We start from the raw sequence: 25,422 nt of genomic DNA, 5'->3' as shown, positions 1-25,422 counted from the left end.
CATTCCTCTTTTTCCTCCTGCCTTCTTTTGGAGGGGGGGGGTACTCTGTTGGCTGCTATTGTAAGACAAAAGGCACAATCCTAGCTAGGTCTACTCAGAAGTAAGTCCTATTGTGTTCAGTGGGACTTACTCCCAGGAAAGTGGGGTTAGGATTCCAACCAAACAGTCTCTAGGTCTCAGTTTGCATCAGTTTGCAATTAGCAGATACACACAAAACAAAGTCTTCCCCTTCCCCAGCAAATCCATCACTTCCCCCCTCCCTTTCCAAAACCCTCCAGGTGTGCTGCTAACAAACTGAGGGCACAATCCTAACCAGGTCTACTCAGAAGTGAGTCCTATTTTGTTCAAAGGGGCTTACTCTCAGGTAAGTGTGGTTAGGATTGCAACCTCAGAGTGCTGGCAGCCTTGTTTGTAGTGTATAATTATAACACCTTCATCCCCATTTTGGGGGTAACTGACATGAGGTGTTGTAATGGGGAGCCGTGGCCAATAGCTACAAGGATCAGGGGAGGCTTGAGCTGGAAAAGTTCCATAACCACTGCCTTACCCCCAGGTAAGCCACTCCACCCCTATGAGTGTCCTCAGACTTGCACCATGTCCTGAGGTGGCACAAGTTCAAGGAGAGCAGAGTGGCTTGAAGCCATAACTGCCGGGTCCCAGCTCCTCACCCCTGGAGTTGCCCACCCTACTCCCACCCTGGAAAGCCTCCCTCCCACCTCCTCCCTGCCCACCCAAGAGCCTTGCATCGGTCAAGCTCAGCTGACGCAAGGCTTGGTCCCTCTTTTGCATGGAGGCCAAATGCAGCCTCCACACCTCTACGCGCTGGTCTAACCAACTCACAAGGAGGCACAAATGTTCCTTATGCAAGGGACTTGCATCGACCCAAGGGCACCTCAGGATTGCGCCCCTAGTTTGTATTACAGGGCAAAATGCAGGGCAAAATTACACCAGCAAAATGCAGGCTGGTGTAAAAAGCCAGCAAACGGAATAAACCAAGAAATGTACAATTTTTTAAAAATAGTAGTCCATTTCTACCTGTTTTGCAGGGAGTGAGCATAGTTGAGCGCCAGTATATTCAGGATCGTATACCTTCATGGACTGGAATAGGATTTGTAAGAGTTCCTGAAGGAGCGTACCTGGAATTCTACATAGACAATATTCCATACTCTATGGAGTATGATGTTCTCATCCGCTATGAACCACAGGTAAATAGCTACCCTATAAATCCATGTTGCTCCCAGATGGGGATAACAGTGTTTGATCTTACGATCAGTGTGATTAAAACTTGCTTATGGCAGTTGAGTTGGGTTACTGACCAATTGTTTTAATATTATATGAATGTACTGACTACTTATAGCACATCAAATATGAATAAATCCTTGTATTTATTCATTTGTTTGTATCAGTATTGGCAGGAGCATTGTGTCTACATTAGACATATTATTTTCCTTTATCTATGCAGACAATTAATTATCAGACCTTGTTTGTCCATTCTTAACAGCTACTTTGACTGGACAAAATGTGGTAGCCGTATACTACATTTGGTCTTGCAAAGCTGTAATAACCAGTATTATTACTTATACAGCCCCAGTTTCTGCATCAGACAAAGTTGTTTTGTATTCGTAAGGAGCACTGTGGGTATTCAGCTGTAATGATATTTTAACATGGACTAATTTTTCCAGTTACCTGATCAGTGGGAGAAAGCTGTTATCTCAGTATTTCGTCCAGGCAAGATTCCTACTAGTAGCAGATGTGGCAATACAGTTCCTGATGATGATAATCAAGAAGTATCATTACCTCCAGGTTCAAGGTGGGTATAGCAATAGAAGGGTGCAAGCAAGGAAGAAAAAGGAGTTTGGAGACAGAGGGAGAAGGGAAGGCTCGCTTCCAGAGAATCATATGAACCATGAGTTCATGAGAAACACGAACTACTGCTTCTTATATATTTTTTATCTTCCGAATTCTCTCTTTTTTTTTTTTGTCTTTTTGCATGGCTGTTGTGTCCTCCTGTTAATGCAGATATGCAGTTCTTCCACACCCAATATGCTTTGAACAAGGACTGAATTACACTGTTCGGCTGGAACTGCCAGAATACTCCTATAATACAGAGATAGAAAATCCATACACACTCATTGATTCAGTAAGTACATTATTTCAATGTCTTTTTTTTAACCAAACATTTTGTTCATAAATCAAAATATGTGACATATTAAAATCAGTTTTTATATATAAATATTTATACTTACACATCACAACCTGACACATAAATATACACAGAAATTTTGAGCACATGTTAATTTCAACTGAATGGTTTACAGAAGAATTTTGTCACGTGGCACATGGAGATTGAGATGATCCAATCCATCTCATGTGCCCAACTTTTTGCACAAATTTCCCAAATGCCAGCTTCAAGAAATACCTCTCTGAGATACCGAAAATCTTCAAATATATATTTGGCATTACACCTGGTGCTGTGTGTGTCAGTCTGAGTCCCAGCAGGCAAGAGAGAGGGAAATCTTGCAATGATCTCTGCTTGACAAAGCGGTGTGCACAGAAAGGGATAGATTATACAGTATATGGTTTTTGAAAAATCCCTGTAGTTGTTTATGAAATCTGCAGATGATTACACATGGGGGGTATTTGGGAACTGCCAGCAGTGTATTACGAGGAACTGAGGTTAAAGACAAAAGTGAAGTACATATTGACACCATACATATTAATAACCAGCAATCTGCTATTTTATATTAAATTCTGGAATAGGATTGTCTGAACACTATTCAGTGGTGCTATACTGTCTGCAATATGGAATGTAGATTTAATACTACCTAGTACTGTATTATTAATAATATTATAGTCCTTCTATCAATATATTATTATATAATATTTTATATTGTTATTATTAATATATTATATTAATGTATTATAGAAAGTAATACTGCCTTGTTAATATCATTCCACAGCTTGTCCTCATGCCTTTTTGCAAATCGCTGGACATATTCACAGTTGGAGGTAGAGGTGACAGTGTGATGACTAATAGTGCCTGGGACACCTTTCAAAGATACCGGTGCCTGGAGAATAGCAGGAGTGTTGTTAAAACACCTATGACTGATGTTTGCAGGAATATAATATTTAGCATCTCAGCTCTGTTGCATGAGACAGCATTATGTAAGTCAACAACCAATTTAAAGGAAGATTTCCAAAAGTGGGACTGGGAGCAACTAGGAGGAAATTGTGGTGCCTTTTTGCAAAATTTGAATTTGGCACACAGTTCAACATATAGCTATAAGGCAAGACATCTTAATAAATACTTGTGTACAGGAAGAGAGAATGGGTAGCAAGAAACAATCCATTAAAAGTGTTGGTGCGTTTAAGTTTCAATTAGCAATCAATTTGGAAAGTCCATTATGATTTTCCAGCTGTAATACACATACTCCTGCCTGATCCCAACAGCTTCAAATCCCATGCCTGACATTATTTCCACTCTCATTAGTTTCTGTCAAGAAGGCTATGGGGCTAAAGGCATAGAACAATGCAGTATGAACCACTAGGGGTGTAATTCTAACCCCTTATGTCAGAGCTTTCCAGCACTGGCATAGCGGTGCCAATGGGACATGTACTGCATCCTGCAGTTGGGTGTCATTCACAGAGACCTCCTCAAAGTAAGGGAATGTTTGTTCCCTTACCTCAAAGCTACACTGCCCTTACGTCAGTGCTGGAAAGCACTGACATAAAGGGTTAGGATTGCGCTATAGGTCACATGAGGACTGCACAATGATTTACTTGCCTTGCACAGTATTATTCTGAGGAAAATTCACATTTTTGAGATTGCACCTTCTCCCATACTTGTTTCTTCCTCTTTTTAGCTTGCCAGTGTGACCCACAAGGTTCATTAAGTACCGTATGTGACGCTAACGGAGGCCAGTGCCAGTGTCGTCCAAATGTTGTTGGAAGGAGATGTGACAAATGTGCTCCTGGCACTTTTGGATTTGGACCCAGTGGTTGCAAACGTATGTTTGATGCTTTTTTTCTGAACAGAATGGCAAATATTACTGTATCTATCCTTGCTCAGCGAGTTCTTGAAAGTTCTTAACATTTTGACCCTATGGTGCATTTATGCGCCATTAGCAAATGGAGGGGTCAAAAAAATTACCCCAACCAATTGATTTGAATTTTTTTACTGTGGCAATAGAGAGATGAAGCTTGTTCCCTGAACTTTTCAGATTGTTAATGTCACCCCATTTTACGCACCAAATGGGCAAATGTCACTGTTTTTGGGCCACAGCACTATTTAATTAGGCACATTCAGTGCCCTCCTCCCATTGTACTTAAACATGAAAGTTTGGCATATTTTTTAAGAGAAGGGACAGTACTTCATAATCCACTTTGATTGAAGCTCTTCAGCAACAAGTTAATACCTATAAATGAGCCGTGGAACATAATGATGCATAAACTATCCATTGGTAGAGAGTGCAGCCTATTGAGCCCAGTTTTATTTCTCACTTTGCCATCATCTCTCTCTCTCTCCCCCCTCCCCCCTGCTTCTTCTGGTTATTATTTACATAAAATTCTTTGGAACTTGATGGTTGCAAGATCTGAAACACAGGTAAAGTCAGGTGTTGGCTTGAGTTTTTAGCTTTAGTTGTTTGACAACCTGATGGACAGATAAACTGAGCTCTTCAAAGGTGCCTCAAGCTAAATTATCATGGGAGAGTCTCATTGAAACAAAGGTAAACTTTCAGGGATTAGCTTTACTGAAGAATGATCTTCAGTCATTAGGCACTTGACACAGCTATTGTCGCTGCCTGTTAGATAAAATAGTGAGCTCCTCAAAGTTGCCTCAGGTTAAATTTCATCCCATGACAGCTGAAATATCCCAGACTGAATGTGAAGCACAGAATGATTTTGGTTATTCTTATAAGCAGTTCAACACCCTAAGATTATAAGCATCCCTCAGCATCAGCACCTTGTACAGAATTTAATTTTGTCAATTCATGAAACATAATGAATATTTATGCTTCCACCTATTTACAGGATATTCAAAATAGGGGTTTTGTTTGTTAAGCTGAAGAGTTCTGTCTTCAGCTTCAAAGGGTGCTGACAGGTAGTTGCCTTGGGTCCCCTTAGGGGAAGAAAGGCAGGATAAAAATGTGACTAAATAAATAAATAAGCAAGCAAGCCAGCAAGCTGGCTCTGTTCTTAGGCTGCAATCACTTTGCAGGAGTTAGCTCTCTGTGAACATAGGAGTTTTTTCTCCAGCTATTTACAGAGTATTCTAAGGTCAAGGAGGTACCCCTCCCCTGAGACTATGCTCTGCAAGATCTTGCAACAGTTGGAGTTGTGTGCTTAGGAACAAAAGGAAATAAGGCTTTGTTTTTTATTGATATTTCTTGAGATGTTCAGGTTAGGTCTGCTTCCGAGTATAATTTTGATCAGGATATTTACATCAGCACCTTGGACAGTGTTTCCAAAAGCCTGCAGTTGCTTGTACTAATGGTGCACAAACACATCATTGGGCTATAAGGTATATGGAAACACCTGGAAATTTTTCAGGAGACATTTTTTTTCCTTCTGAGGGAACCAAAATACAAAATCAGAACACTTTACATGTTTCCTACTCATTGTATTAGATGGGTTGAGATTGTTCTTATATAGACAATCTCTCAAGTTCTTTATTTCAGTTATGTCCATTAGGGTTTTTACAAATATAGTAAGGCAAAAGCCATTCAGTTTTGAAATGTTTAAGTAACTTCATGTTGTAGAATAATCACTGCATGAATATAAGGATCTTATACAGTTTTATTTCCTTCAACACATATTCCTCTGCTGTTTTTAGCTTGCGATTGTCACATCCAGGCTTCTGTTAATGCCTTCTGCCACCCGGAAACTGGGCAGTGTCACTGTTTCCATGGAGTATATGGCCGTCAGTGTGACAGATGTTTACCAGGTTACTGGGGATTTCCAAACTGCCAACCTTGTCAGTGCAATGGTCATGCAGACACTTGTGATCCGTATAGTGGACAGTGTTTAAATTGTCGTGATCACACCTCTGGCAACAACTGTGAAAGGTACTTCTTTTAACAGCTGGTTTACTGAGACATTTATTATATGAAAATTAAGCAATGTTTATCATACTGTCCTCTGAGATGCTTAGTCCTACTCCCAACTTAATTCCCTTTGTGTGAGACCTTTTAAAAGTCAAATGCATTGATCTCTGTAAGCCAATTTCATCTCTGTTCAGTTGATTCTAATTGCTGCTTATATTGTAGTGAAACTTAGATTGATGGTAGCATGTTGAGCTCTTGCCTATAAAGTCACCAAGAGTTGGACACAACTGAATGGATAAAACACACACACTTTTGCATATGTATAATTTGAAATTAAGTTGGAAAAATAGAGTGGTGTGTTGAAAAAAAATGAGGAAAACAGAAAACAGTTCTTCACAAGAAATGTGTTTTATCTGCCAAGATTAGGTTCAAAAACTACTTCACTTGCTTGATCTATTTTATTTATTATTTACTTTATTTAAAAATATATATATACCCCACCTTTCTCACATGGTTTCAAGGTGACTTACAAGATAAGAAATAACAAAATAATTAATAGCAATAAAAAAGAGAAATTAGAGGCACTCGAAGATAAAACAGGATCAAAATCAAAACTGCACAATGGCATAAAGATAAGTGATCTAGCATCATATATAGATCTTATTTGGGATCTAGAGCAGGGGTGCCCAAACCCCGGCCCTAGGGCCACTTGCGGCCCTCGAGGTCTCTCAATGTGGCCCTCAGGGAGCCCCCAGTCTCCAGTGAGCCTCTGGCCCTCAGGAGGTTTGTTGGAACCTGCACTGGCCCGACGCAGCTGCTCTCAGCATGAGGGTGACTGATGGACCTCTCACAGCTCTCGCGTGAGCTGTGGGATGAGGGCTCCCTCCACTGCTTGCTGTTTCACGTCTGTGGCAGCAAAGGAAAGGCCAGCCTTGCTATGTGCAAGGCCTTTTATAGGCCTTGACCTATTGCAAGACCTTCATTCATTCATATAAGTTCCATCTCTAATATATTTATTTAAATTTATTCAAATTTGAAATGTAAATTAATTCTTCTTTTCCCCCAGCCCCTGACACAGTGTCAGAGAGATGATGTGGCCCTCCTGCCAAAAAGTTTGGACACCCGTGATCTAGAGAATGAACAGTTCATTTTTCTTGGGGGTTTGTGCAGATGCTAAAAGACAAATTTTAAGCAACATGCAGAGTTCAGTGGTTTAAGCACTGTAATTGAGTTGCCTCACAAAAATGTGATTCTCAGAAGCTTTCCAGAATGGACATTAGCTTGTGAATTAAAATGTGTTTATATGAAATGTGGAAAGAAGTTGGGTTTATTTGGCTTTCCTGCTAACATCAAGAAAGAACCAAAGAAAATAATCCATTAAATAGTTTTATTTGGCCCGTGTTTGGATTGCATTTGGAGAGTCGTGAAAAACTTACTCCACCTGTGTGCTGTTAGCTGCTACTTGCCCATTTTGGATTTACAGATGTGTGTGTGATATTCATTAACAGACCTTTGCATTGTAAATTTAGATGCCTTGGTGGTTACTATGGGGATCCTGTTCTAGGATCTGGGGATCACTGCCGACCTTGCCCTTGTCCAGATGGACCAGAAAGTGGCCGCCAGTTTGCCAGTGGCTGTTATCAAGACCGAATAACCCTGCAGGTGGTGTGCATCTGTGAGACAGGGTATAGAGGTAAAAATAATCTTGTGAACTGAAGTGTATTTAATTGCTTTAGGGTGCAATCCTAACCCACTTTCCAGCACTGACATAAGGGCAGTGCAGCTCTGAGGTAAGGGAACAAACATTCTCTTACCTTGAGGAGGCCTCTATGAGTGCCCCCAATTGCAGGATGCAGCTCACGTCGCTTTGGCACAGCTATGCCAGTTGGTTAGGATTTGGACCTTAGTTTGTCTGTGTATGTGTGAACTTATTTTAGAATTATTAGTTGGTTGGCTTAACAGTAGGGCTGCTTTTCAGGGTTGAAAGAGGAAAGGTGAGCTTATCAAATCCTTAGCAGTTGTGTTGACCCTTTATCGGAAGAAGTACATACAATACACACAACAAGTCTATTTTATTTGAGAAGTTTATATCCTGCCTTTCCTCTGCTGAAGCAAATGCCCAATAAAGTACATGAAATCATAATAAAGTACAAAGTATCATAATGAGTAAGAAACATTAAGAATATTAATTTTTAACAATAAATAGTGAAACATAAATGTCAGGATTCACCTGACTTACCTGAGAGTGGCGCCACCCAGGAGCCAGCCCCAAGGCTGGGCGGCAGCAGCAGCTAGGAGAAAGGGCCTGCCTTAGCCCCTGAAGCTCACAGGGGAAATGGAACCACGAGGCTGCCACAGCAGAGCCTCACACCTGTCGGGAGAGCAGGAGCGAGCTCCAGTGAGCCACAGCCAACAGATGCACAGCCCGCCAGATGGAGACCGTGACTGGGCAGCCCTGACCCTGCAGCCCTGACCCTCCGACCTTTGGATTCAAGCAGATCCAGGCTCGGGAGGTTATTCTGCAGTCTGCCTGCAAGCGGGAATTTGGCAGAAGACCTGGCCTGGTCCTGAGCCAGGCGCCTGGGCCGTGGGGAACCAGGCAAGTCCTTGACCAGCCAGGCAGGCATCCGGCAGACCTCCTGGAGGTCCTTAGCTCACTGTTGCCCCCTTGCCTGCTGGTCTGCGGGGACCGCACTGCCCACAAGCCCAGCCCACTCCAGGGGCGATGGTGTAGACAGCAGCCTCTGTAACCCAACTGGCAGGCAGAGCAAGAGAGAGAAACAGAGGTGAGAAGGAGGGAGGTTTCAGGTGGCCAGCATTATGACTCTCCCAGGGAGGAAGAGGCGGAGCCTAAGGGGCTGCTCCCCAGCATAAAGCCCAGCCTGGCCAGGGATGAAAGCAAAACTGGCTAGGCTACCAGCTGGAGCAGAAGCTGGCCAGCACATGAGCCAAAGCTAATGGGGGCAGTGAGAGCCCCAGATGGTGGAGAGAAAGACCCAAGTGATGCAACTCCTTTCCTCCACAACCTTACTGAGGCCACATGGGCTTGGCTGCCAGTGCTGAGGCCAGACCCTGAGGTGCCCTGCTGCTGCTACCCACAACCAGTGGGTTCCCCATGGCCCCGGGCCCCACAATAAAAATGAAAACAAAGTAAGACCTAATACATATTGTTGAGCCATTGGGGGAACAAACAAGTCCAGGAGGCAGTCAAGTCACCCCAGTATTTCAGAGGTGCGGAGAGCCAGTCTACTTAGAGCCAAATGCCAGTTGAAACAGGTATGTTCGGAGCCCTTGCCGAAAAGCCGTGAGAGAGGAAGTAGTTCTCAATTTCCCTGGAAGGAAATTCCACAGTTGTGGCACCACTACAATATGATGGTCCCAGAACAAAGTGGTGAGATGTTAACTGACATTTACACCCAGTCGGAGCCAGATTGGTCTTCATTTGCTTGTCTTGATGGGATGGAAGTGATGCAGTTATTGAGAGGCCCTTATTTCTCTGGCCAATAACAGAGGAGCTGTAGTCATAGACAGGTTTTTGTTTTTGGACAAAAACCAAAAGTAGATTGTTTAAGGAGCATGTCTAAGAGGTGCTTAGACGTGCTCTGAGAGGTGGTGGAAACCCATAGAGGAGGCCACCTGCCCCCCCCCCCCACTAACCCTCTGGAGGGCCTGCACTAGAACCAGGAATGTGTAAACATCCCCTTTATTGCAGTAGCTGAAAAATCCTGAAAGCGTTGTGTCACTATCACCTCCCTCGGAAAGACAGTGGAGAGTTTGGGAACCACTCGTGTAAAGGGATGTGAAGGCACCATGCCTGAAAATCACTCCTAGTCAACTCACACACTGCAGTTGTGCAAAGCAGCTCTAGAATTCTTGAGTTTGAGAAGGGACCAGATGTATATGTTACTAGTTCAGACTAGATTAAAGCTGGACATGAATTTTACATTTTGAAATTCAGGACCTGAGAAAAAGTCCAAACTCTACTTTTCCACCTTTTAAAAAAAAACTTGAGAATCAAACTTATCTGAAAAATGACTAACAGCACAATCCTATCTTGTGCTGGAACAGACACAAGGCCAGAAGGCCTGCACTGTATCTAGCGCAAGATGGATGCCCAGAGTGGCTCAGTCGGAGGTAAGGGGAACCTCTTCCCCTGGGTAAGCCATTGCAGTTCCAATGGGTCTCTTTGGACTTGCACCATTTTGGAACAGGGGCTAGGATCTGGCATATCTGTTGTGACCCAGCCCTGCCTTCCGCTACCCATCCCCTGCCCACAGGACTGCCCTCCATCCACCCTCCCCCTCCCCTGGAATGCCTCCCTCCTGCCTCTTCCCCACCTCCTCCCCACCCATCAAAGACCCTTACATCAGCTGAGGTCACTGATGCAAGCCTCCCCTTTGAGGTCAGCATGGAGGCTGGATTCCACGGGACGGCATGTGTCCCTGCGCCTGCTCTTGAGGAGGCAATTCTTGAGGACTTGCACTAACCCAAGAGCAACTTAGGGTTGTGTCCTAAACCTTACAAACAAAATACTGCTTCCTCCCCACCAATGACATAGTGGATGGATTTGGATTAAGAAAGATACATCAGTGAGGGACGATGGGTATAAATATTTGTAAATGTAATAAAATTTAAATTAAAAAACAGTAGTAGTAAGAACCCATTGTATTTTATGCATTAAAGTGAAACTTGGAAATGATGAAAATGTTAGAAAATCAGTATAATCCTGACAGAGCAATTGTAACAAAATAGCTTTGAAAGCTGTGACAAGGAATTACGAGATCTCAACTGGTCTAAGTAATTATCACTCCATTGAAATGAGTGATATTCTGAACCTATTTAAGGAAGGCCTTTTCTTTCTAGTTTCTTTGTGGTGTTTTAGTTTCTGCCTTAGTAGAGTACTCCCTATTCCTTTCCCTTTGAAGGAATGATTTACATTTCAGAGTTAAAGTATAATGTCTTTTTTTTCTCTTTGATTGACTTGTTCAACAGGGAGTAGATGTGATGAATGTGCTTCTGGTTTCTTTGGAAACCCTGAAAATGTTGGTGGGATTTGCCAGCCCTGCCAATGCAATGGCAATATTGACTTGACTGATCCAGAAGCCTGTGACAAGAAGACAGGATTGTGCCTGAAATGCTTGTATCACACCGAGGGCGATAACTGCCAGCTGTGTAAACATGGGTATTACGGACGGGCCCTTCAGCAGGACTGTAGAAGTAAGTGGAGGAAGGTCTCTGTCTCTGACCATTGCCAGCATCACTTCTAAGTGCTAGAGTGTTAGTGCTAAGTGCTAGGGTATTGGTACTGCTGCAAATGCTGGGACTTCACAGATTGGGAGGATAATGCTTCCTTAGAGATCACTCAAATCTAGTTTGAATAGATCACTGCAGATGGTGAACCTTTCCGATTCAACCTAATACCAGAAATCTAATTATCTGAAGATGATGGACATGCAAAGGCAATGTTTTGAAATGGTGGGACTTAAATGAAAAAAAAAAAACTCCTACCTAATCAGCAAGGAGAAAGAAGGTGACCAGCTTTTGCATATTCTCAAAAGATGAGGCTTCTGTGAGAAAGAAGCCTTCCTTGTCAGCATTCATTGTCTCCCTTTTGTCAAGAGAATAGCCCTGAGCGTTTCCTGCTGAAGCTTTGGGGATGGAAGAGGCCTTATCTTTTGTTTACAGAAAAATTCCTACTGTGCCAAAGGGCAGCAGGAGTGCATTACTGACAATTTGGGGCAGGAGGGATCTACTACAGTCAGTGAAAAAAGACAATGTCTTATGGTTCCTTAAAGAATAACATGTTTATTGAGGCTTTTGTGGTCTTCCATGCATCCAGTTCACCAAGTGGTTATCTCACACCATGAGTATATTGAGGAAATTCTGCATGTTAAGGAATGCTTATCCAGTACATGTATGAACACTTAATAGCTGTTTTGTCTTTCTTTCTTTTTATTATTTTATTTATTACAGATACAGGTAAGGAAAATGGGTTAGACTTTGGGCAGGTACTACACAGGTTACACATGAGGATATGGCCCTAGATTACAACATGCATTATTCAAAAATGCACAAATAGGCGGTTAACATTATTCAAAAGAAAAAAGAAAAGCAATCAAACGACTGAAAAAAACACAATAATTTTCAATACGAAAGCAAATCATATTTGCCATTATAAAAATTTAAATTTATCTAAGCACTCAGTATTGTTTAACTAAAATTATCCATCCAATCATAAAAAGGCTTCCAGTATTTTCTTATTCATCCTAAATCTCTCTTTCATTCTTTCTGTTAAAACTTCCATTTCTGCTATTTCATAAATTTTGTCTATTAAATTTTCTCTAGGTGGCACGTCTGTAGATTTCCAATTTTGCGCAAATAGTATTCTTGCAGCTGTAACAATATGTACAATAAAGTATTTTCTATATTGATCTTTAATTTCTGATGTCACATTTAGGAGGAATATTTCTGGTTTGAATGGTAATACACAATTTCTTTGCTTTTTCACATGTCCACCACATATGATAAAAGGTTCCTTCAACCTCTTTACATTTCCAACACTTATCTGATGACCCAGAATACATTTTTGCTAATTTCTCTGCAGTTAAATACAATCTATACATTTTATATAAATTCTCTTTAAAAGACACTGCTTTAGTTATCTTAATATTTATATTCCAAATTTGTTTCCAGTTGTCCATCGATATATTATATCCAAAATTTTTTGCCCAGCACACCATTGCATGTTTAACTATTTCATCCTCCATTCTTATCTCCAGGAGAAAATTGTACCTTTTTTTATATATTTCCCCTCATCAATCAAAAATATTTTATCAAAACTTATATCTTCTTCATAAAAACCTATTTTTTGGTCTTCTCGTAATCTTGTTCTTATTTGCATTTCATTCCACTAGTCCAATTTTATTCCTTTCTTTTCTAACTCAAACTTACTTAAGATCTCTCCTTTAATATTCAACAGATCGTTGTATGACTTATTTTGGTCTTTTTTAATCCAGTTCGGATTAGTTGCTATTTCAAGCAGTTTTATCCATCTGGGTAATTTAAAGTATATCTTGTATTTTATCTGTTCCCATATCCAAATTAAAGATCTTCTTAAAATGTGTTGTCTAAAATATCCATGCTGTTTGACTTTATCATAAAACAGGAATGCGTGCCAGCCTATTTGTAAATCGTGCTTCTAAAATTAAAATTTTGGAATTTGGTATGAGTCCCCAATCTTTTATCCAGTTTAGGGCTGCTGCTTGATAATATAATTCCCAGTCTGGTAATCCAAATCCTGCTCTTTTTTTATCCTCTTAAAGTAATTTCCGTCTTATTCTCGGTTTTCTACCTTGCCAGACGAATTTTATAGTAATTTTATTCATTTCTGCAAAAAAAGTTCTCTTCAAAATAATCAGAACAAAGTAATTGTTCCTTCCTTCCATGAGGCTGGTATTTCTCCAGTCTCCATAAATCACTTTTTTGAATGGCAAAACAACAACAACAACAGTACTTCTTCAAATTTCTTATAATATTTGGCTGGTAATCCATCGGGGCCTGGCATTTTTTGGAGTTTTTGCCTTTTGATCGCTTCTGTTATTTCATTTATAGTAATTGTATTTTCCAATAGATTCTTTTGATCAACTGAAATTTTAATGCTATTATTTTTCTTCAGATATTCTGTTTGTTTCTGGTGTTCTATATTTTTTCTCCCACGGGAAGCGGAGCACGATCGCTCCACTCTCACTTTCCCTGACCCGAGGAGCCCTGCAGGCACTCGCACCCGGATCTGCACAGCCAGGGACGGCTGCTGCACCCCAGTCCCTGTAGCCCGGTCAAAAGGGGAAGAGGAGCAATCGCGCACCGCTTCCGGTTTAGTGGAGCAGGGCGTGATCGCTCTGCTGTCACCTTCCCTGAACCGGGGAGCAAGTGCACCAAGCCCCTGCAGCCCCCCTGAGCGGCGCAATCCTGGGGATTGTGCTGCTGCTTCCCCCCCGCCCCCGCAAAGACTTAATGCGGGATTCAAACTCCCTGCGAGTTTGAAAAGCGCAGCTGTAATGGATTTTTCCTCCAGAAATTTGTCCACTCCCCTTTTAAAGGCATCTTGGCCGGATGCCATCGCCACATCCTGTGGCAAGGAGTTCCACAGACCAACCACACGCTGACTAAAGAAATATTTTCTTTTTTCTGTCTTAACTCTCTCAACACTCAGTTTTAGTGGATGTCCCCTGGTTCTGTTGTTATGTGAGAAAGTAATTATGCTTGGTGGGTTTTTTTCTTTAGTTAGTTTGACTAATTTTGATCTAGGTGAATGTTCCTGTGCATCACCATTACATTTCATTGCCCACTGAGATCCTCCCCTTCCTAGGCTAGGATCTTTTTTGAAATATTCAAGTGGCTTTAGAAAGAGAAATCTAACTGTATTCTGTATGCTGTGGGTCATGGGTCTCAAAGTGGTGGGTCTCGAGGCCATTGGAATGTAATGGGTCACTTTCCCCTTCAGGGGAGTGACTCATAAATGGGTGTCCCGACGGCATCGCAGTGCTGCAGGTACCCAGGCACGTTTAAACATTCCTGGGGGGACTGTGCAGCCTCCCAGAGGGCCTTGGAGTCTCGCAGCCCCCTCCACAAGCAGTGGGCTCTGATCTGCAGTTGAAGCCCACTTCTGGTTTTAAAAACTCCACGCTCTGGAGCTCTGACCACAAACAGGGCTTCCACTGCAAATTGGAGCCCGTGGATGCGGAGGTGGCTGCAAATCCCCTGGAAACCTCCAGGAGGCTGCATAGTCAGGTGCTGTCAGGACATCCCCCCTATCCCAGTCCTCACCCCTGCAAACACTTACCTCAGGTTCTCAGACTCCTGGAGAGTTTGAGAATCACTGCTGGCAACTTGTTAAATTACTGAACATGTTAGCATATTTCTCACCCAAGTGTACTGCTGCAAAATTCACCATGACCTCTCTTTCCAGAGTGTGTCTGCAACTACTTGGGAACAGTACGTCAGCACTGCAACAGTTCCGAGGACTGTGAGTGTGAAAAAGAGACTGGTCAGTGCAAATGTCTTCCTAATGTAGTTGGACAAAATTGTGACCACTGTGCCCCAAACACATGGAGGTTGGCCAGCGGGAATGGGTGTGAACAATGTGACTGTGATGCTGAGCGTTCCTTTGGTTCGTCTTGTAATGAGGTAAGACATGTCCAAGGCTCTTTCGGTATATAGACAAATAAGGGTTGATCCTAGCTGTCTGCTCCCTTTCCCCGGGCGCTGTTCAAGCCAAGTGTGAGCCCAAATTGCTCCCCCCTTTTTTGTGCTTCTAAATGGATGACAGTAAGAGTCTGACCAATTTGCATGTGTTCGTGTTGGGAATTTCCAACAGGTCATTGTGGGCAATGACCCCTTGGGGTTTTTCATTTGTTTGTCTGGCGTGTTTGCCTGGTGAGGGCAGTCCACACTGTTGGCACCCCAGTTGAGAAGGGTGGATAAACTACTAACCTAGTCCTTCCCCACCACTCCTCAGTCAACTGGGAAACCTGAAGCAGTACTTGTTCAGAAACAAGTGTACAGAAAGAAACAGATACATAAGGGTTGCTCCCTTATTCTTTGGTGGAAGAGTTTTCTATTTTTGAATTTTGGTAATATTCAAGGTGCTTTTCATCTCTATTAATGTACCTCCTTTACTGAGCCCTTCTCAAATATTCATAGGCCATGAAGTGATAACAATGGAGAGTATTCTAGTGGTGAGGTTTATTTCAGTGCTAACATATATTTGCGTTAATTATATAATATGTACAGTTGTGATTTCTTTGAAAGAATAATGCCAAAGGCCACAATCAGTCTGCCTAAAATGTTCTTTGGGGGCAACTCAAGCTCCCACCATGCCTGAGGTACACTCCTCTCCTCTTTCCGCTGTAGAGCTGGCAGAGCCTGGAGAACAAGTAGGAAGAAGGAGAATAGAGGGAGCTGGCCTAGAGCATCACCACTCTGTTCTCCATGCACTTCCTCTTTCCAGTCATTCCTCTGGCTCTGCCAACCTGGGCACCAAGTGGGAAAAGAAGGGAGTGGTAGCTGCTATTTTGGCTCTTGGCCTGACTGTTGACCTGAGGGCTGGTTCTTGGACTGAGTTGGGAACAGACAGCTGACAGGTGGTGATCAGATGCGGGCTGCCTGCAGCACACATCCATCAGTGCTCATCTGAGATGGCTGCTTCATTTCACCAACTTTACTTGTAGCAAGTCTATAAAAATTACAGAGGAGTGTAATTGTAACTGCTGTAGAAGGGGAAGCATGTATATGGAGACCAAGGTTGCTTACTAAAGTGAATAGGTAAATAGTGGTCTAGTCACTTTATTCACACTTTAGTTTACTAATACAGAGCACTGGTCAGCCTGATATCATGACGCAAGCAAGTTTTTATCATATAATCTTTTTTTGTGAAAAGCTTTTTCATCAGTTGTTTTTATTGCATTACTCTGAATTAACAGTTTACTGGACAGTGTCAGTGCATGCCAGGGTTTGGAGGACGAACGTGTAATGAATGCCAGGAGTTTTTCTGGGGTGATCCCAATGTCGACTGCCAAGGTGAGCCCATTTCTTCCATACTCAACATGCAAGGGGCACCCTGTTGGAGGTACACTATTGGAGTAATGCAATGCCACATCTTTATATGGTTCCAATATGGTCACTTTTGCTGCTGTTAGAAGTCTCTTTCACTGCTGCCAGCTTTTTTTATGCTTGTGTCTATGGGAAGGAACAAAGCAGCATTCATACGAGCTCCCTCATACACAGCTCAGTCCCAAGGAATTAGAAACAAGAGAGAACAAGATTCTACTGTGTATTCATGAACCTTGCTCTTAATGCTGCAATATTTGAAACCATATAGTACATACAAATAAGCTCACTGATTTTTGCCAGCTTTCTCAGATACTAAGATGTGATGCTAAATTTAATTCTAACCATCATCTGGTTACAAAGTAAACTGTGCAGCTTTTTAGCAGAAATTCTAGCCTTAAATTAGATACAAACTGTTTTTGTGTTTTGTTTTCTTGATTTTAGTACTCGTTTTTATCATGCTATTAATGAAAATAACGAAGTGTGTTTTCAGTATTTTTAATGCATGTTAATGAAGATAAATTTTCTTTTGACACAAAGTGTTCTTTTAAAAACTTATTGACTGCCGTTTTGAAAGCTCAGAGGCAGTTACAGTAATTTTAAAATACCTGTTGATGTAGGGTCAAGCACCCAATGCAGGGCTTATAAATATGCAGTATATGATTATTTTTCAATGGCATCATATATCCAGTGGCAGACTTCCTGTGGGCTTGATGGGGCAAATGCGCCGGGCGCAGGGCTTTAGGACCCGGTGGAAGCCTCTCTAAGGTTCCTGATGGGATCAGAAACTGTTCTTCCAATTTACCGGAAGCGCAGTTTAAAGTGTTGGGGAACCTCAGAGAGGTTTCCCTCATGTATTCTGGAGTCGCGCGAGGCACTCCAAGTAAGTGTGCTCCAAGTAAGTGTGGAGGTGGATTTGCGCTTGGGGGGGGTGGCAGCATCCTACGGGGAGGTGCCATCTCTAACCTTTGCCCCAGGGTGTGGGGCTGGGGAGGTCCACCACTGAATCTATCTATAAACTATTTTTATTATATCCTGTCCTGGTAGAAGACCAGGAAACAGAGAGTGGGTGTCAATGGGCAATTTTCACAATGGAGAGAAGTGAAAAGCGGTGTGCCCCAAGGATCTGTCCTGGGACCGGTGCTTTTCAACCTCTTCATAAATGACCTGGAGACAGGGTTGAGCAGTGAGATGGCAAAGTTTGCGGACAACACCAAACTTTTCTGAGTGGTGAAGACCAGAAGTGATTGTGAGGAGCTCCAGAAGGATCTCTCCAGACTGGCAGAATGGGCAGCAAAATGGCAGATGCGCTTCAATGTCAGTAAGCGTAAAGTCATGCACATTGGGGCAAAAAATCAAAACTTTAGATATAGGCTGATGGGTTCTGATCTGTGACAGATCAGATCAGGAGAGAGATCTTGGGTTGGTGGTGGACAGGTCGATGAAAGTGTCGACCCAATGTGCGGCGGCAGTTAAGAAGGCCAATTCTATGCTTGGGATCATTAGGAAAGGTATTGAGAACAAAACGGCTAATATTATAATGCCGTTGTACAAATCGATGGTAAGGCCACACCTGGAGCATTGTGTCCAGTTCTGGTCACCGCATCTCAAAAAAGACATAGTGGAAATGGAAAAGGTGCAAAAGAGAGTGACTAAGATGATTACGGGGCTGGGGCACCTTCCTTATGAGGAAAGGCTATGGCGTTTGGGCCTCTTCAGCCTAGAAAAGAGGCACCAGAGGGGGGACATGATTGAGACATACAAAATTATGCAGGGGATGGACAGAATGGATAGGGAGATGCTCTTTACACTCTCACATAACACCAGAACCAGGGGACATCCATTAAAATTGAGTGTTGGGAGAGTTAGAACAGACAAAAGAAAATATTTCTTTACTCAGCATGTGGTTGGTCTGTGGAACTCCTTGCCACAGGATGTGGTGATGGCAACTGGGCTGGACGCCTTTAAAAGGGGATTGGACAAGTTTCTGGAGGAAAAATCCATTACGGGGTACAAGCCATGATGTGTATGCGCAACCTCCTGATTTTAGAAATGGGCTATGTCAGAATGCCAGATGCAAGGGAGGGCACCAGGATGCAGGTCTCTTGTTATCTGGTGTGCTCCCTGGGGCATTTGGTGGGCCGCTGTGAGATACAGGAAGCTGGACTAGGTGGGCCTATGGACTAGGTGGACATCCAGTGGGGCTGTTCTTATGTTCTTATGTTCTTATCCTTTACAAGTATGAATAATTGGAAAAATATGCTCAAAGTTACCGTTTTAGGTACTTAGTTTCTCAATAAACAAATATTAGGATAGCTTTTAACAAGTTAAATTTTTTAGCAGGAAAGCACTTCAGTATTTGAAATTAGGAGTATGTCTGATAGTGCAACACTTAAAATATGTGGATAATTGACATTTAGGCATTCAGATTTTTCAGAATAATCTGAAAAGTTGGACTGCATGTACAGTTCAGTATTAGCAAGCTAGCATTTCCTCTTCAGCTTTCCTCCTCCATATTTTTACAAAATGAATAAGACTGGTGAGGAGAAGGGGACATTACCAGTTTATGGGGAAATGGAAAGCTTTCTTATGGATTCATATAGTTGTTAGTGAAATTTTCTCCCCTTTGCAAATTTTCTAAGGAGTATTCATTAAAGAGTTGTTTCCTAAAATTCAAGTACTGCCAATTTTGGTGGGGGAGGTAAGAATTCAAAATCTGCTCTCACATCATATCCTCTACATTTTCAATCAACCCTTCTTTGGTATGTGTATAGGGAAGGAAGAGCCTCTTGTGTCTAGAAACTGCATACACAAATGAAGACATATTAAGCATAAATGAATTCTTCTTTTTGGCGTCAAGCAGAGAAGGGCTTAGTAGTTTCACAGAACAAAGTTGTGTCTGATGCATCATTCTGGGACAAGCTCAGAATTGTTCATCTGTAAGAATAACTAACTTTGTTGTCAGAGTCCACATCCTGCTGAATCCCCCAGATTTCCTCTTCTCTCTGGAAGAACATGCCTAATGAGTCAGTTTGGAGAGACTTGTAACAGCACTACCGTATGCATGTCTACTCAGAAGTAAGTCCCCTTGCATTCAATGGGAATTACTTCTAGGACAGTGTGTTTAGAGTTGCAGCTTAAGACTAGTGATTTAGGTTTGCATTAGAATCGGATATATTGCCAGAGAATTCTGGGGTATTAATTTAAATTTAAATAAGAGCAGATGTATGCATTAAAAACAGGAAGAACTGGTTTTAAAAAACATTGCACTCATTATTTCCCAGCTTTAGTAGTGACTAATGTTAGAACTGAAATCATCAAAATTTAGAAGACTTTTTTTAAAAAGATGAATGTAGATGCGTATTTGTCTCTACAAAAGACTTATCTAAAGCATCCCGTGATCTCAGACTTTTTTACTCAAAAATAGAAGGTTCCAGTCTGCTTCAGCAATTCTAAAACTGTGGGTGTAGGACCCACCAATATGTTGTGTAACCCAGTTTTTGGTGGTTAGCGAAACCAACAGGGCAGATTAGGCTATATGCATCAAGGGATAAACAAGCTGCTATTTGGGGGAGGGGGAGCACTGCTGCCCAATCCCCATTACAGCCACATGCATTGACATTTATAAATTAAGGCAACAGCTTCTAGGGCCTCTAAAAAGTTTGAGAATTGTGCTATACACAATTCCCTGCAAGTAAGCACTTCTGAATGCAGGGGGACTTTTAAGTAGATATATATATTTTCAAGTTGCCGTAGGGTTACCTCACATGTAAGTTTGACAGTCCTCCAAACAATAGCTTGGACAGTCAGGAATTAGTCTTGTGCTTGTGTGTTCCTTCTCTCATCCTGTCATATATGCAGTGTCAGTTACTTTTGGATTCATAACAAGGAAGTTTGTTGTTGTATCCAAACCAACAAGCTATGGTTTGCACCTATCCAGGACGGATTATTCTATACAGAAAGCATCCCCAACAGACCTCAATCCCAACTTTTATGTTAAAATCACAATCTCTCTTCACAATGTTTTTTTTGAGTGCTCTTATAGTTATCAGTTCTTAACATTATTGGATGCTAAAGGTAGAAATAGTTCAGTATCCTCCCGTCTGCCCTGTTGGTGATACTTACAGCCCACTGGAACAACCTGGACACATGGCCCGCTCTGTCCCCTATGCCGTGTGCAGCACAATCCTAAACCCCGGGTTAGGCCAGCAAAAGTCATGTGTGCTGACCTGGGGGTGTTGCAAACATGCCATAAGAAGAGTGGAGGCAGTGCTTAGCTGTGGCTGGGTTCCAATTCCATAATGCGGTTCTGCGCTGCAAGGGGAGGACAGACTCAACTCTCCAGATTCTCCCAAGCAATTACTGATCTATTTAAAAAAAAAATCCCAGAAGCTTCATGACTGAGGGGGATTTGAACCTGGATCTTCCAGATCGCAGTCCACCTCCCAAACCGCTACACCACCATGGCTGCCTAGCTATGCTGTTGGCAAGGGCCAAGTTGTTCTGTTGTAAACTGGAAAGCAGGCATTCTCTTTAGAAATGCTTTATTTTTATACTTCTCTCTATTTTATTTTTTTATTATATTTTATGCTTCTCTCTAAAGAAATGCATCTCTCTTCATTTATAGGGATTTTGATTTTTTTAATGAATTTAGTTCTGAAATTTCATGCCAAGATATAGCACAGTAGTTAAATCTTTCAATTCATTATCCTTGATTTTGTCCTATACAGTAAATAATTAAGAGCCCAATTCTGAGCTTGGCACGCTGCCTTCCCACTGGCGCACACTGTCACAAACATGCCATAAGGCACATTTGTGAGGCTTACTGCTAGGCCAGTGTCCATGCTGGCCCAGTGCTGGCCGGCGCTGGGCTAGCGCCGGGCAGGGACCTGACCTCCGCCGCTCAGCGGTCGCATGGAGGTAAGTGGAGGCGAGGGAGGAGGGCAGAAGGCAGGGAGGAGGCATGACAGGGAGGCAGGTGGGAGGGGGAGGGAGGGAAGTGGGGGAGGGAGGATCCTGTGCATTTACCCATTTCAGGGCTACTTCCCTTACCCGGGCAGTCCCCTTCTTCTGAGGTGCCGCCCACAGTAACCCATGGCGCACATGATCTGGCTGCAGCCGTTTTCTGCGCCGCCAAAGCTGCATGTCACGGGAATTTAGGATTGGGCTGCCCGGGTGCAATCCTAACCCACTTTCCAGCACTGGCATAGGTGTGCCAGTGGGACATGTGCTGCATCCTGCAGTTGGGGGGTAGTCATGGAGGCCTCCTCAAGGTATGACAGTGTTTGTTCCCTTACCCATAAGTTGTATTGCCCTTACGTTGGTGCTGGAAAGTGGGTTAGGATTGTGCCATAATATGCTTACTGTGATCTTATTAGAGATGCTTCAGAATTGTACACATGTCAGGGAAAATCTGGTGCCTTTTGAAGAAGAGACAAATAGCAATGTCCATTAACTTTCCTGGGATCAGATTGTGTGCTCACTGAAAAAACAAATGGGGTAATCTGATATGCTGAAGTGGATTGAATGTGTCATCTGATATAATCTTGGGATCTTCAAGAGAAGGCAATCACAAATGGGTGACTTCCGTTTTTGTCACACCCGTGTAAGGAATCTGAATAATCCTGAGTGCCTCCTTCCCTGAAGTGATAGTTACTGGTGGAAAGAGTTAAGTGTCTCCTTTTGACACACACACACACACACACACACACACACACACACACACACACACACACACACACACACACACACACGCCCCCCACCTTCAAAGAGGAATGAATTGCCTGTGGGGGTTTACGTTCCATAGCAGTTCACTGGGGGAATGCTGAAATTGCTTTGATGGAAAGAAAACCCCTTGTGTTAGTCTAATGCTGAGAACAAAAAGGCCATTTTGTTTAAATTGTACAACATAAGTTGAGCAAGAGGCAGCACTTTTTTGTATTCTTCTCTGTATTGAAGTAATTCTCTACAAGAAAGCTGGTTTTGTTTATGGTAACTATTCCTTCAAATGACCTTTTAGAAATCTAAGAAACACAAATACATTTTAAATAACTGCACATACAAAAGTTTTGAAGTCTTGTACTGTTCGTCCTGTGTATTCCCTCTCCATTCTCCCATTATGTCATATTTTGGGGGAAAGCTTGTAGGAAGAAACCTGTAACTATCAAAGAGAATCTAGATAAATATCTTGCAGGGCTCCTGATGGATTTATGGGTAGTTTATACTTGTTACATTTATGAGATCTTCCTGAAAGATGTGATTGTTCCCTACAGGCTTTTAATCTGTTTGGTGCCAAAACCTGTCATTTTGGAGGCTGACAAAATGATCTATTCTGGGTGCCACTTTGCCCAGATGGTACTGTACATACAGCCATGAAAGAAGGAACTTGGTGCTTGTCAAAAGAAAACTTTTCTTCAACACCTACAGCTTCTAATTTTTGTTGTCTTCCATGACTGATTGGGGAAGAGTAATGGAAAGTGCCTGGTGACTGTAAATTCTATTGTTGTTCCATAGATTGCATGCAAGCCAATGCCATTCATATCAGAGAGAAAGTTGCTGTTGTCTGAATGGGATGCGGATTGCATCCATACTTTAGGCTTCCAGGAGCTTGTGTGTCAGAGCCTTAGGAGCTACCAGAGTCATTGGAGGTCTTGGGGAGGCAGAACCAGTTGCAGAGTGGTGGCTTGTGCAATAATTTCCATGTTTAGTTGTTTTTAATTATATACATACATAACTCACTCTGCTCAATATGCTACTCATGCTCCAAACAAAGCTGGATTGGGATTGCAAACCAGGGGAAAAAAACAAAACAAAATACAAAACACCAAAGTGGGGTGGCAGGCAGAAGATTCAGAAATGACTTTAGATCACTGTTGGAGCTATTGGTAGCTATGATAATTCTGTTTATCTCTCTTCAGAGTACAATTTAAATTCCCTTGGGATTTTTATCAAACAATAATTTAACTGGCACTGTGCTTTTTATCAGCGATGATCAGTTCTGACCAGTAATGGGGAGTATGGTCAAGAATGGGAGTTGATGAGAGAAAGAGGAAAGGGAGCCCCCATTTGTACCAGTCTGCCAGTTCTCATATCCTTGTGTACATGATTCAGGTTATTTTTTACTTCTGTATCCCACCTTTCCATCAGAAAACTCAGGATTGTATAATCTCACATACATCATGTTATTTTCTCAGCCCCTTATGAAGTAGGACAGATGGTGAGTAGCCCCAAGTCACCCAGTGAGTAAGTGATGTGGCTAGGTCAGGATTTAAATGTAGATTCTGCAGTCCAAGTAGCTGGACTGGAGCTTTGCACAAGCACCATCTATTGTGTACTTTCCATAGTTGCTCACCAAATGGATGGTTGGTGTTGGGTCAGTGGAGATTGAGGGCAAACTAAGATTAGAAAGGGGCTTCACAGTTTTTTTAAAAAATGAGGTTGCAGTTACCCTTGTTATCGGATGTTACCATTTTTTTGTTTTCAATAAAGCTGTCCTCTGATTTGACATTTTTCGCCCTCACTTTGTGGTGTTTGCATTTCTCGCTCTCTTTCAGCTTGTGACTGTGATCGCCGTGGTATCCAGACCCCACAGTGCAACCGCACGACTGGGCAGTGCATCTGTAATGAAGGGGTTGAGGGACGCCGTTGCGATAAGTGCACTCGAGGTTTCTCTGGCACCTTTCCAGACTGTGCACCTTGTCATCAGTGTTTTGCTCTCTGGGATGCCATTGTTAGTGAACTGGCTAATAGGACGCAGAGATTCCTAGAAAGAGCAAATGCCCTGAAAATCACAGGGGTCAGTGGTCCTTACCAGCAGACGCTCAACTCTATAGAGGAAAAACTGAATGAGATCAAAAATATCATTGCTCAAAATCCAGCTGCTGAGCCTCTTCAGAACATTGGAAATCTCTTTGAGGAAGCAGAGTAAGTATAATGTCCTTACAAATAAATAACGTCCTTGCAAATAACATCCTTGCAATTGCTCAGGCAAAAGTTGTGAGCACATCATACAGTGACTTTAATGAGAATTGTAAGTAAAGTGGGGGGGGGGGATGAGTTGCCATTTTTGCCTTTCAGAGATCATGGAAAACTTGGAAGGAAACTGTGGGGTTGCATTGCAATTAACATGGAGACACGATTGTTGATTTCTTATATTCCTCCAGGGCATAGGACAGACACTTCTGTTTATATGAGGGAAGGCGGGTTGAGAAATGAAGTGTTTGAAATGTTTAGCCTCTGGCAGATCAGCCCTTCCTATCCCAGCTTCTAAACTAAGGAAGGCAAAATGACAAGAATGATATGGTCTGTTGATGCAACCAGTTGTTTCTGTATCCTTAATTGGAACTGTGCTGCCAGATGAGAGACAAATTAGGTAACTTGGCTGTAGTAACTTCTGTTGCTGGGAGACTGCACAGACCTTTAAACTATTCAGTGTAGCCTAACAGTTTGCATACTTTTCTAGCAGCAGCAGAAGTTGTCCCCATATAAGCAAAACAAAATATGTGACCTGTTTTGCTGTTTAACATTTGTCTAGTGGGGCACCAGCTGTTTGATAGGCACTGGTATTTCTCTTCTCTTTTCTCTCTCTTCAGCCTAGTTCACACCACTGGGTGGTCCCTATATAATCACTGCAGAGGTCTTCAGGGCTCCTGGTGACTTCCCAGTTTGGCTGGGTTTGCATGGAGGTGCCAGTGACATGACCCAGGATTTCCATGTGTGGTGATGGAAATGCTGCCAATGCTGTTTGTGCAGGATCATGGAGGTCCTTATT

At 42.4% G+C, this 25,422-nt stretch overlaps 1 protein-coding gene across 3 annotated transcripts in view; it reads left to right on the top strand.

Moving 5' to 3' along the window:
- Positions 1 to 25,422, top strand: part of LAMB1 (laminin subunit beta 1) — a 78,201-nt gene that overhangs the window by 36,157 nt on the left and 16,622 nt on the right. For all 3 annotated transcript variants that reach the window (XM_066633263.1, XM_066633262.1, XM_066633264.1), the window contains 11 exons: positions 1,047 to 1,205; positions 1,683 to 1,810; positions 2,020 to 2,140; positions 2,961 to 3,165; positions 3,864 to 4,007; positions 5,834 to 6,065; positions 7,574 to 7,737; positions 11,037 to 11,261; positions 15,013 to 15,230; positions 16,526 to 16,622; positions 24,206 to 24,575. In XM_066633263.1, coding sequence (XP_066489360.1) covers positions 1,047 to 1,205; positions 1,683 to 1,810; positions 2,020 to 2,140; positions 2,961 to 3,165; positions 3,864 to 4,007; positions 5,834 to 6,065; positions 7,574 to 7,737; positions 11,037 to 11,261; positions 15,013 to 15,230; positions 16,526 to 16,622; positions 24,206 to 24,575 — 2,063 coding nt within the window. The remainder of the gene's footprint in view (positions 1 to 1,046; positions 1,206 to 1,682; positions 1,811 to 2,019; positions 2,141 to 2,960; positions 3,166 to 3,863; positions 4,008 to 5,833; positions 6,066 to 7,573; positions 7,738 to 11,036; positions 11,262 to 15,012; positions 15,231 to 16,525; positions 16,623 to 24,205; positions 24,576 to 25,422) is intronic.

The sequence above is a fragment of the Tiliqua scincoides genome, chromosome 7, assembly GCF_035046505.1.
Source record: "Tiliqua scincoides isolate rTilSci1 chromosome 7, rTilSci1.hap2, whole genome shotgun sequence".
NCBI lineage: Eukaryota > Metazoa > Chordata > Lepidosauria > Squamata > Scincidae > Tiliqua > Tiliqua scincoides.
Note: the sequence above shows the minus strand (reverse complement) of the source record. Positions and strands in the feature narration are given on the sequence as shown.